Here is a 13219-nt window from a genome sequence, read left to right on the forward strand (position 1 = left end):
CTGATAATGCGCGACGACCGTCGACAAAAATAAGGCTTTGTTCTCGGCACGAAAACTCAAGTTTATCGCTTACCGTTCTCATTTCACGCGTGTATCTCCGTGTCTCGTTGCATTTAGGTAAGCACAAGTTTTCTTGCCAGTGACGGAAGATGAAAGCGATTCTTTTCCTCGAGGGAAATTCTCACCTCAATAACTATCTCGCGTTCTCAGCGTGTTTCTTAGGCGTGAAACACAACGATCGATGCGCGACGCACGCGAAATAGTTACATCGGAGCAAAAACTCGTAATCGTAAGCCCGTTTCATAATCATCTACGTAATGCGCTCAGGTGCCTTTATTAGTTTACAAACATGTTACAAAGCGGACTCGAATGTCCAAGGACTCGATAATGATAATCCCACCAAACGCGATAGTATCGTCGAATGATAGTCTCTCAATTGATGCATCTCGAATTACAGAATGCCGCAAGAAATTGGTAAGTTTGTTTTCTTTAGCAACGATCGTAAATCCGCATTGGGATTCTCGAAGTGATGTGGTGTTGCAAAATATATGATAAATTACGCAAGAGATGCTGAAGAGCACTTCTCATGTATACCTTGAAAAGCTACAGGCACCACATGACGCTACTTTAAATATCTGTTGAGTTTCTTGGACCATAAAATTATTAAATTATGCCTAACTAATTTTCTATAGGTTAGGTTATTTACGTGATGGCACCGTTCCAAGTAATACGTTTATTAACTTTTAATGTGAGAAGAAAATGCATTTTTAATACGTTCTCTAATAACATTTGGATAGTTCTTTATGAGATAAACAAAAATTAAGGCCAAACGGATTTAACTGCACAACAAGCAGACTAATGAAATTTTAATCATTAGCTGATGGCGTTCTAATGAAGATATAGAAGCTCAAGAGATAAATGGTGTGCTAGATTCGTGATAAAACGTAATGTCTTACTCGCTTTAAAATATATCCTTCAATAATGCTTGAGGAAGAAAGGTAGCCTGCAATGCAAAGTACGGAACTGATCATGCCGATAACTTTTCACTCGCACTTGGCAATAAGTAATGAAATATGCTAATTCACGGAGTTCCAGTCTTAACTTCTTGTCTACAGTGGAAAAAAATCTTTAATTCTTAATTCTAACAATAAGAGGATTCCACAGCGTACAACACACGTTGTGCTAAATATACTTTGACATATTATTTCCTTAGAGCCTTATCGCTCTAGACATATACGTGTTGCATATTTTATTAAAATTCCAATTATTTATTCAAAGAATCGCTTCTTTCTAACTATTATTTATTTCTACCAACGTAGATTAACTTTAATCTCGATTTAACTTACTGTTTATCTTCTTCTAATTTTCAGAACTAAGAAAAGATAAAAAGTAAGTTAAACCGAGATTAAAGTTAATCTATACGTTGGTGGAAATAAACATATATCGATAAAACTGTTGATCCCTTTAGTCCCGAAACAATTCAATCTTGGATACTAAATTGTGTGTTTATATACATATAAGCCTACGTGAATCATTCTTAGAGCGCATGTTAAGGTGTTATATGAATATTCAAATATTGTAGAAGGAAAAAAATATTACTGACAGCAGAGGACACCAGAAGATCAATGCAATACTACTCGAATATGAGAAATGTTCAACATTTTTATATGGGTGAAGTTTTTATTGCAAGGTGATGTTACATGTCGTCATGGAAAGAAATGAGTCTGAATTTGCTATATCTCAATCACGTTTTAAACAAGTTTTGTCATCAATCCTCCGTGATATATTTTTTCCCCTCGAAGACATTTCGTAATTTATTTATCGCATTCGCACGTATATTGGAAAGTGTGGCTAATTTTACGATGCGGTGGGCTCGCGAGTGTATAGTGAAACGCGCATATAAATGAAAAAATATATACATATACGTGTCGACGTATAATTAATAATGCCAGGAAAAGTTACGGCTGTGAAGTGCGTTTCTGCGTGGTGGCTAAGTTGTCGCTTCCGCGAGTCTGCCAATCGGTTCGATAGATCGGAAATCGATCGACGCGCAAGTGTAAAGTAATCCGTTTCAAGATGCACAAGGTTACACGGCGATCGATGTTTGTGTTATTTCGCTACCTTGTAACATATATCTTTTTACGCTCATTAGCGTTCACGCATCCGGCGAGGTGACGCTCGTTCGCTACTTAGGAAGCGAAATGGACTATCGGGGGTCACCGATAACGAGGAAATATACCCTTAGGTGCAGAATGACGTAGAGATCCGCATCTTCAATATCGGAAGTTTCGCCCGTAAACGTGCAACGTGCCGTCGATTAATAAGTCAATCTACATGCCCTATGGCGATATTGAATTCCAACTTGTGCGCTGTCGCGGCTTCTTCTTACAAGCCCTTACATAATAAGAAGGAAAACGGCAACGCGATATAATCGCGAAGGAAACTCGTGGGCCGCTTGGGGTTTTGCTTACATTAACGAAATGTCAAAAGGAACGGCGTGCACACAACGGTAAAATGTCAGTGGATTATTCATAGATGCACGAACTGCGGACAGAAAAAAATGTAATGTAACGTTCATTACGGACACTACCGTTCCGCTGTGACAGGATGTAATGGTTAGGGATCTTCGTTAATGACAAGTACACCGAGCGCCGTTTTTTAATGAGGACGTTTACATTAGAGGTGGACAATAACGATGATTACGACGGTGCCATATGCGGCATTGACGTTATAACCATCTTTATTAGCCATTTAATACTGCGCAAGCAGTTTTATGGCATTTGACATTTGTCCTGTGATCACGCATTCCCACAGATGCCCGATGAAGAACGGAAAGATTCTTTTTTCTACATCAGCGAATAGCCTTGCTCCAAATAGTGCAAATAACGCTCCACTGATAATTATTCACTTTTGCCGCATTAATAGACAAAAGCTCACCTCGAGGATCGTATTTATTACATTTCCAGAAGGTTGGAACGACAAGTTTGCACGATGACAGCATAATTATCCGAGGAAATGGCGGAAATGAGGAGCAGCGCCGCCTTAAAAGATTGGCGACGCAATTAATGGGACATTGCGAGCTGCGCGTGCATTTTTATAATGTCCGACATATGCACCGTATCCAACTTAATGTCGTACCTTAATCACACGGACACCAAGGACATTCCGAGCAAAATTTCTCTGCGCGCGCGGTATTACTCTTTTCGACTACCAATGAGATGGGACACGTTACTGTTGTTCTTTTCGAACGTTACGCAAATTCAGTTAATATTATCTTAATGTCTCTGAGAAAGTGTCAGCACTTTATTTTCGGAATTTCGACACTGACTCTTTTCTAAAAAATTCCAATTACGTTACCAATTACATTTGGAAACGTAAAAATAAAGTGTAAATTTTATATTTTCCTAATATAAAATTTAAATCTAACATTTTTTTTTAATTAGAATTAATTTACATTCTAATACTTTTCGATATAATTTTTAGAGCACTATTCTGAATTCTCTACAGAATATCAGATTTTTTTTCTTTTTTTTTTTTTTCAGAAAAAATTTACTTATGAAGATTTAGAACTTTAAAAAATAAAAAATTCAGATTTTTAAAGATACTAAAGTTTTTTTGTCCAGATTTCTACAAAAAATTATTCATGCAATGATTGATCAACCATTGGAACTTTTTATCATTTCAACCTATTAATCGCGAAAAATCTTGAAACGTATCAAGAATCGTAAATGTATATTACACATTATAAATGCAAATGTAAATGTGAATGGATGCGAATGTGGATGTAAATGTAGACGTAAGCGTGAATGCTAACTTCGTAGAGATTTATATCTCATTGGACTTTGTCATAAACATAACATTATTCTTATATTCAAAAGTAGAAAAATAGCTCATCAGAATTAATTTTTTTATAATATGGATAATTTTTTATGTCAAATGTACATACAACTCTCAAAATTCTCTGAGAAAACTGTTGACATTTCTTACTTTATTTCAATATAACACATGTGTATTGATATATCGAAGCAGGCAATTCTTTTTTCGAAAAAGATTGCATTTGACACCTTCTAGAGACAAACTTCACATCATACGGAGTTCAAAATCCGTTTCAGAGTATCATGTTACATGGGTATGACACAGGTGCGGCGCTTCGAGGCTGACCGGTATATTGAGTTCCACAAAAATTCCTAACGACGCCTCACCGTAAATGTCATTCTCCCTATCTCTTTTTCATCTTCTTATTCTGTCATTTGCATATAGCCGTTCAGAATCAGCGTTAAACTGTAGGTTGTGTATATACAATGTGTATAATCCACGTGCGCAACGCATGCAGTATACGAAGAGAAGTCACCACGCTCAAGCACGAGTAATAGGAGAACCCGGTTATCCGTCAGTATAGTAAAAAATTCTTTGTCAGACGTACGCATTGGCAAAGTTGTACTCACTTGCGGTTCAACAAGCAAATTTTGCTACTGTAGGATACACAGCGACCATCATAAATTCTGGAGATCAGATCAAATTCCGCAAAGCCTGATAGCTGACGAACATGCACTGTCTTGCCATAAACGCGTATAGTCTGGCGATACCACCGTTGGGGTAGATGTTGAACCGCAAGTGAGTACAACTTGGCCAATCCGTACGTCTGACAAAGAATTTTTTACTAACTGACGGATAACCAAGTTCTCCTATTACTCGTGCCCAAGCGTGGTGACTTCTCTTCATATATACATGTGTTGCGCACGTGGATTATACAGTTTAACGCTGATTCTGAACGGCTATATTTTTTTAGAAAAGTTATCTTATGGCAATACACACTCTCGGTGGTTTGCCATTGCCTTCCGAGAGAAGAACGAGCGAATATAATTTTTCTAGCTCTATCCGGGGAATCGAACCCGGGACCTTTGGCTCAATAAATTAGTGCGCTGCCTACTAGGTCACGCTCGTCCTCCTATCTTTCGCTCTCGCACGATGGGGGATTTTTGAGACATCGACTCGCAAAGATATTACATCTGCCACTCTGTCATGACTTCGATAATTTCATAAAATCGCGCTTTGTTCGACACTTTTGTAAATATTCTTTTTACACGCTAAACATTTACAATTTTACACAGATATTTATATTACTCAATTTTGTATCTAGCTTTATTACAAAGACATCTATTCCACCGAAATTTTTATTTGCTAAATTTATTTGTATAAAATTTTATTTCTCTGCAAGGGCGTGTTAAATATAGGTAACAGACGAGTTTACTATTCCAATTATAATGATGATGGGCATTATTACAGAGGAATGATGTGCATTTGACGCGGGTGCAATAAATCAATCACATATCGGATCGTAATTTGCCTCTTGTTATCGTACTCCTAATTTGGCACGATCGTTTGTATAGCGAGCAATGACTTGAGATAAATTGGAATAATCTGTGTATAATTAAAGTCAATATCATTAAACTGCGCGATGCAAATTCAATAGGCGAGCACGTAAAAGGAAAAAAAAACGCTACAGATCATTAAGAAGATTTAATATCTTTCCCTGTGGCCTTTGAACTGCGTTCTTAATGTACCATTTCTAAAGACAAGGTAAGCATTTTTTCACGGGAATAATAATCGACGCTGTAAATAAATATACAAGTCTTACATTGATTTCTCTCCGCTGTGTATGACTTAGCGCCTTACTGGCCCCCAGCGCGGTTCAATTAAGTCTTCTTTATTCGCTCGAGAATGTACATTACGCAGAACCGCAAGTACGAAACACGGTGTTTCATTATAGAGTTACCGTACCGGTCGGGACGAAGCGCGCGAGTGCGCGTCTGAAAAACCGACGTCGGAGACGAAAAGGAACGCGCAAACTCTCTCGTTCAGTGCAAAACTCTTGCAGCGAGCGCAGTCCTTGGGCGGCGCCCGGTCGCGAAGGTAGGCCACACCGATGCGAAATGCACTTGATTTACGTGCAAAAATAGCCAATTAACTGGCGTAATCGGCACGCGTCCCGTCGCGTCGCGTCTTCTCGACGCGAAGTCGCGGAAATATCCAACATCCAACTGCGCGTACGATCTATCGAGGTATAATGGGTACTGCACGCGCGAAAGTCCAGGCGCATTAACACGTAAAAAGGAAGCGAGAGAAGAACGACGATGACGGTGACGACGAATTTCTTCGCATCTCTCTGCGCGAAGGACGAGAACGGTGCAAAAACAACGGCGGCAGACTTGACGCGCGAAGCAACGGCGCGGCGCGGCGGCGCGCGGAATTCGAGAGCGCAACGAGCGTTGTGCAACGATCAAACCGGAATGTCGAGGTGCTCCACGCCCCCGGGAGATGCCGAAAATTCTCGTCAATCTTCCTCTCGTAGGAAAGAAGAGTGGGAGCAGAAGATGTGCTTTCGCGATGCCCACCGCTCTGCTTTGATGTCGCGCGCTTTAAACGCCCGCTCGATAAAAAAAATTTGGAACGACAGATTTTTGAATGAGGACCCCCTCACAGTAAAATCATGCATTGTCTGACGATAAAGATATAGATGCGCGGAGGCGGCATACTCATCGCTTAATTAATCGATTAATAGTAAGCACGTATCGCATATATCTCGGCCGAGATTGTACAACTGCACGAAATGCGCGAAACTTGGAATCGACTAACACTAGCTTTAGTACCAAAGAAATTATAGAGATTTTAACATTGACATTCGAACGCGACAGTTTCCCAGTTCGGTCTGCTGATGCAACAGTAAAAATGATATGATCACTCGCACGTGTGGAAACATCAAATCGGATAAGTACGATCCGGATAATAAACTGAGAAAGCAGGTATTTGCACAGAAAATGTAAAATTAAAATTGGTAACGCGTGTATGTAGCAAGTCAATCCCGATTTGGTGCTAGAAATTACGTCACGTCGGCTTTTCTTTCGCGCCAAGATATATACACAGGTATAAACATATTTAATCGTGCAATAAAACAATCTCCATGGCTTGTTAAATTTTATCGTTGTCTAAATGCCCCCGTTTAAATGCGCGTTTAATGCGTTCACCGATGCGGTGCCTCGCGTAGCTATATGTAGAGTAATGTTTTCTGGCGACAGATAAACGGCACGCGGTCGCAGGTGGAGGACATGCGGGCGAGAGAGTAGAACAGCAATCGGCATGGCATTATCGCTTATGCAATCGAAGCTTCACGTCGATTTACGTTGGTTTCAGATCGAGACGACGGCGGCGGCGGTGGCAACGACAACAGCGGTAGCTGCCGCCAACCCGCTTTCCTGGCACATCCCAAGGCCGTCCTTGGTCGGGCGCAGCGAGAGGGACAGCGAAAATGGTAGCTGGGCTCATCACTTGCATCCGAACTCCCCCTCGAGAGGGTCGACGTCGTCTCAAGGATCCACCGCCAGTACACACGTAAATTTCGCTTCTTTAAACACGACTACTCGTGCAGAAATATCGAAATTGGCCTGATTTTAAATTTAATTAAAATTAAAACTAGCTTTTCGATTAACTTGAAAGCCCTGGGATTAAAATTCCAATGTAAATCCGATGAAAAGCTGTTTTATTTCGTCAAGTCCCTCGTCCGATGGACGCCAATGATAAAATTCTGCGAATAATTTTAAATTACGCACAGAAGTCGCACGATAAATTTGCCAGTCGGTCCTGATATCAAAATGATAAGTCCAGCTTTCTACTTTACGTGCTTGAAGAAGTTTTGCGGCGATTGCATCGTCGCACACTTCCAGCCGCCGAGAACACTTCAACGCTCACGAACACATTGAAACATAGATGCAAAAATGTTCATAAACAGACAGAATGTTCATAAACGAACAAAAATGTTCATAAACATCTTGATGGTGTAAACAAAGATCGCAGTTCGGTTAAGGTCCCAACTTGCCTTATTTTCGCGGAATCTCAAGTTTAATTTCTTTTCGCGACGCGACGCGATGCACATTGCAGACAGTATAGCATCCGACGTCCGCTGGTCACGATGGGAACAACGATCGGCAAATAATAAGCGTGGGAAGACTCTTCTCGAAAGTTCGAGCTGAGTTTTCTCGGATTTTATAATCGAATTTTCCGGTGATTATATGGTTTGCAGAGCGCCGCGTCGGGAACGTTGCTACTCACGGCCGCGAATCTGGCGAATCTCGCCGCTATACATCCGCCCACGGTGACGGCGCCGAAGCAGATAGACACCGCCTCGGTGGCCAGCAGCACCCACTTCACGGTCGTGAACGGTCTCGGCAGACCGGCCACCGTCTACAGGAAGTCCTGGTGCGCGCGAAATCAACTCACCGTTCTCGTGTGCACCATGAGTTTTCTGTTCATGGTCGGTCTGCTCGCCGGGATCCTTTACATGGAAAGTGAGTATCTGCCGCAGCGGCAGCGGCTATTGCCACATCCATTGCATTTCAACACCGCGTGCGATCTCCGCGGATTCACCATCCACGAACTTCCTCGCTGATGTTCACCTCTGATTGCAGTGAGGGCTCGCGACAAGTACAACTAGGCCGAGGGTAAGAGCGGGAGGAGGAGGAGGAAACGGCACGTGACCATGAACGATGATCATCGTGATAGAAACGGGCGATGAAGAAAATGACTACTGCGGAGAGAATGGAGCTGGGAAAAACGTTTGACGAGAGGGAGAGAGAGAGAGAGAGAAAGAGAGAAAAAGAGAAAAACGCAAGATCCAGTCACGATATTAATTTGACTTACTCATATTTACACGTATATGTACATCTGCGTTGTAAGCCTGTTCAGACCACCTTCGGTCCGTAGACGTTCCCGGCGGTTAGAATTTTAAATATATATGTATACATACTGTATTGCACCGCGACAAACGTGTGGTACGTGAAAATCAGTAATTACATTTGTGTAATGAGCAACGTACTGTTAAGGGGTTGACGAGATCCTCGCGATGGGATACTCTTGCGTATTTATGCTGGAATTTAACGAAATTCGTCGGATCGTCCCGCGAGATACGATCCGACGAATAACATAATATATTTTATGTTAATCAACTTCTTACCGCGTAGCGCGTGTCATGTAGAGCACAAGCAAACTTTCTCTAAAATTTCTTCACTGTTTTACGTGTGTGACTTATGACACCTCTCTGCACGCCGCATATTTTTTCGCATGGAAAGATACATGTGGTAAGGGGTTACGGACGATATATAGTGACACACGATAGTGATCCGCGATTGCTCCAAATAAAAAGCATAACTTTTCGCGTAGCGAATAAAAACGGAAAAACTTCTCCTATTTAGTTCTCAATCGATTTATCGTTCATAAATCGCGTGTCGACATTATCGAGAGCCGATGTAGAGAAGAGGTATACGATAAAATGTCACTCGAGTGTCACTAATCCTAGTCGTCCAACGCAAATCTCGAATCTAATAGTATTTTGAATAACGAGTACCGACGGACAGTTCGAAGCAATCGACGAGATGGGACCAAGATAGCGAATATCTATTTAGGGCCTGTAATTTAATTTTTACTAACAAGCTGCCTTAATCATATCTGGATTTCCGTCGGATTGTTATTCCGGGAGCAAATGTAAACGGAAAAGCAATGAAGGGCGGTCGCGTCGATCGCTTTTCGCGTCTGTGATATTACTTGCGTATTAATCGTCGATTCAACAAGAAACTGTCAAATATACTAAACGTCGTTTCATTTCCACCTGCCTTTTGCAGCATGTTGATATAATATTCACATAACAGCTGGAAAATGATATGATATCCCGAGGTAAGCATCCTAATCTATTAGATTTCTTGTTTATTTGCCACAACTTCGATATTTATTTATTTGGATATATATTTTTAATACACTGAAAAAAAAAAATATTTAGATCCATTTTATTTAGATTGCTCTGTGCCAATAGGATATTTACTTAATATAATACACATATTTATTTAGAATTAAATATTTTTATTTAAATTAAGTAAAAATATCTAATTCTAAATAAAAATTGTGTATTATATTAAGTAAATGAGTTATTGGCAGCAATCTAAATAAATATTTTCTTTGACCTAAATATTTTTTCTCAGTGTATAAATATTCAATATTTTCAGTTAAAAACTCAACTACTATAATAAATAAATTAAAATAAAACTAAATGTTGTATGCTTAGGGGCATAAAGAATAATAGAAAATTAATATATTAAAAAATATTTCTTTAAATCTCTATTTTCTTTAAAATTTTCTTTAAAAAGATGTTTTGGCGCCACATGTGTATTAAACGTATATAAAGTACGACATAAAGCACTTACCTCAACTTCTCCAAGAGTCTGCGTCCATCTGTAATTCGGCATGTCTGCACCGTTACCGCTGTTAGGCTTCAGCTTATTTTTCTCCTTTTCATCTTCTTCGTCCTCATCGTTGTCATTCTTAGAATCGGTATTTTTGCACTCATCATTCTTAGCACTGTCGTTATCGCTGCTAGATCCCGCGACAGCAAAGTCATTTGCTAATTTCTGTATAACAAAAAATTATTTAATTGAGCATTATAATTTGTATAATTTAAAGAAAAATATAAAATTATTAGGCCATGGAACCTAATGTATTAAAAATTCATAACTAAGTTCTAAATAGTATATCGCGGTATATTGTGCAAACATGTTATAAAACGCTTGGTTGCAATGCTGTTTTTGCAACCTACGTGAATCTGGCACCCGACTTTAAAAAAATTAATTTTTCGATACGGAAAAAGTTAGCATTTCGTTTGTAGTTGTTTGTAGTAACAAAAATTTCATTTGTAGTTAAATAGGTACATTAAAAATTACAAAAAAAAATTTTAACTAACTCGCACCCAACATTGAGATATCTCAAATCCGCTTGAGACTGCACAAGCGGATTTCAGATATCTCGAGAAATAGTAAAATTATAGGTCTTGGCCATTTGTTTAAATTGTCACTTTTGAACGGAGAGAATGTTCCCAGCAAACACAGAATACACCTTTGATAGCAAATTGTCGCCAAGATGGCATCAAATTCGGAATTTTATGTAACACTGAGAATCTCAATCGAAACGTTTAGGTTACGATCTAGATAATAGATTACCATCTTAATAATAAATGAACTATTTTTATCTAATATCTGACAATTAAATTTTTATGTTTTGACAATATACTATTTAAAACGAGATTTAAAACTTAGTTATGAATTTAATACAGCAGGCTCTGTGGCCCAACAACTTTATATTTTCCCTTGAATTTGATTTAGAGCAAGCCTCTTTATCATAGTTTAATTTTAATTGATTTTAGTTAATTTGTACAATGTCTTCCATATCTTAACCCTTCGCAGAACATGTGTAATTTTTGCGTCGAATACGCGGGTCTTTTAGGCCAGTTAAGATTTTCAAGCTGTAATAGTGCTATAAAAAATGTGAAAAAATTCAAGTATACTTTCAGAGGCTTTAAGAATCTATTTATACCGTTATATATGCCTGACGCTTGTTTGGGTTTTTTTCATGAGTTCGTAGTCTCCGAAAAATTCAAAACTGAAATATCGACCGAATCTTTAAAGCCCCACTTGTTCTGCGAAGGGTTAAAGAAATCATAAAATAACATGGAATAAAAATTATGACCGGTATTCATGGTCGGATCTTATATGTATGTAATATAGATCTTACATATCGTCTTAAGTTCATCTTTAGATACTCCATAGCCAATGAAACGAGTCGTACAGGATCTAAAGATAAACTTGAAACGATCTTAAATATAAGATCCGACTATGAATACCGGCCTGTATAACAACTATTTCACTATATAGATACCTTGTTCTCTATTTCTTCCTGTAATTTAACAGCCTGTTCGTCAGTTAATTCAACTATTCTAGAATCGTTATCTATTTTCTCTTCCTCCACTTGTTCCTCTTTTCTCTTCTTCTCGAGTCTTTCCTTACGCCTTCTCTCTTGCTCTGCTCTTTCCGCTTTTTCGGATGCAGCTTTGGCGAGAGCACCGGCTTCGTGTTTCTTGAATTTGCTCATGACAAGCTGCACATAAAGAAACAAATCTAGTTAATTTAGAACTTTTTAGAATAATAATATAAAGAAATTACTCCACGTTACTTTTCACACACGCAGTTACCTTTTCAGCTGCCCCTTCGCCACCTCCGGTATAAAAGTCTGTTTTTCTCGCCAGAAAACTGAAGAAGGTGTCCAGCAACTAAAAAAAAAAAAAAAGAGCAAAAAAATCGCATCTTCCGGACAGTTTCGTGAAATTGCAAATATTTTATCGCGCGAGTTAACCTCAACGGCCGAGAAAACGATACTTACGTCCTGCACACCGCCCTCGTGTTGCTGTGCCAATGCCAGCAACATTCCATCAAATTGGTCCTCGGTCTTCGTCATTGTTCCTCGATATTCGAGCGTGTCACAATTTACTTTGCGAGAAAAAGGCCGCTATAAATCGTTGAACGTGGTCAAACGTTCGCTAAGCGTAGCAACGGTACGCAGCAAACGCAGCACGCACCACGCACCGCAGCTTTGTTGCTTGATTCCGACTTCCGACACCCGACTGACCTGACACCACGTTAGGAAACATCTAGAATTATCGACCGGATTGAAACGGCGCGACCAACTGAGCGATACCGGTAACGTACTCTGACGACAGAGCAGCAGAAACAGTTTCGAGTCAGTTATCGATAGTCAATATATTTTTATGTTATTCGATCTTTTAAATTTTTATTTTAGAAAACAGAATAATTGCAACATTGCAAGAAGCAATTCTTGAATATTATCTTGAATAAAAAAGATAATTGCAAGAGATGAGATTCCTGAATATATCTTGAATAAAAAACGATAATTGCGCGCAAGAGGTAATTCTATGAAGATAACTGCATTTATCTTCGATATAATGTTCGTTACTATAAAATATTTTAAATGTTCTTATGGACGCACGCGCACCATTATATTAATACATATGCTTTCGTGTTCAGCATTCTTTTACAAGATTGTTTTCATTCAGAAAGATTTTATCGTATTTATCGATTTTACAGTATTATCGCATTATTGATTATTTTTTTGTATAATAAAATTTTACCGTAAACCCAGGCAGAACAAAAAGTCGCAATGAAGTAAAAATGATGTTAAAATCATGGCAAAATGGTCTAAAAATCGTCATTTTGCCTTCCATTTCGGTTTTATTGTGACTTCCTGTTCTACCCGATGGAAACTGCATGTGCGTGAATTTTATGGCACGCATATTACGTTGTAAATATTACAGATATTCCCTGGGTTTCGT

At 39.0% G+C, this 13219-nt stretch overlaps 2 protein-coding genes across 3 annotated transcripts in view; one reads left to right on the forward strand and one right to left on the reverse strand.

Annotated features, from left to right (window-relative positions):
- LOC143902930 (uncharacterized) overlaps positions 1 to 9641 on the forward strand; it is a 47984-nt gene extending 38343 nt beyond the window's left edge. For both annotated transcript variants that reach the window (XM_077416188.1, XM_077416187.1), the window contains exons 2-4: positions 7192 to 7389; positions 8078 to 8342; positions 8463 to 9641. In XM_077416188.1, the coding sequence (XP_077272314.1) occupies positions 7192 to 7389; positions 8078 to 8342; positions 8463 to 8488 (489 nt within the window). In that variant the 3' untranslated portion in view covers positions 8489 to 9641. The remainder of the gene's footprint in view (positions 1 to 7191; positions 7390 to 8077; positions 8343 to 8462) is intronic.
- Nudc (nuclear distribution C, dynein complex regulator) overlaps positions 1 to 12493 on the reverse strand; it is an 81076-nt gene extending 68583 nt beyond the window's left edge. The window contains exons 1-4 of the mRNA XM_077416186.1: positions 12253 to 12493; positions 12065 to 12142; positions 11752 to 11970; positions 10248 to 10451 (exon numbers count right to left, since the gene is read on the reverse strand). Coding sequence (XP_077272312.1) covers positions 10248 to 10451; positions 11752 to 11970; positions 12065 to 12142; positions 12253 to 12327 — 576 coding nt within the window. The 5' untranslated portion in view covers positions 12328 to 12493. The remainder of the gene's footprint in view (positions 1 to 10247; positions 10452 to 11751; positions 11971 to 12064; positions 12143 to 12252) is intronic.
- Positions 12494 to 13219: the final 726 nt, after the last annotated feature.

This window comes from Temnothorax americanus, unplaced genomic scaffold, assembly GCF_048541705.1.
Source record: "Temnothorax americanus isolate GAGA-0224 unplaced genomic scaffold, ASM4854170v1 Scaffold42, whole genome shotgun sequence".
NCBI classification, from domain to species: domain Eukaryota; kingdom Metazoa; phylum Arthropoda; class Insecta; order Hymenoptera; family Formicidae; genus Temnothorax; species Temnothorax americanus.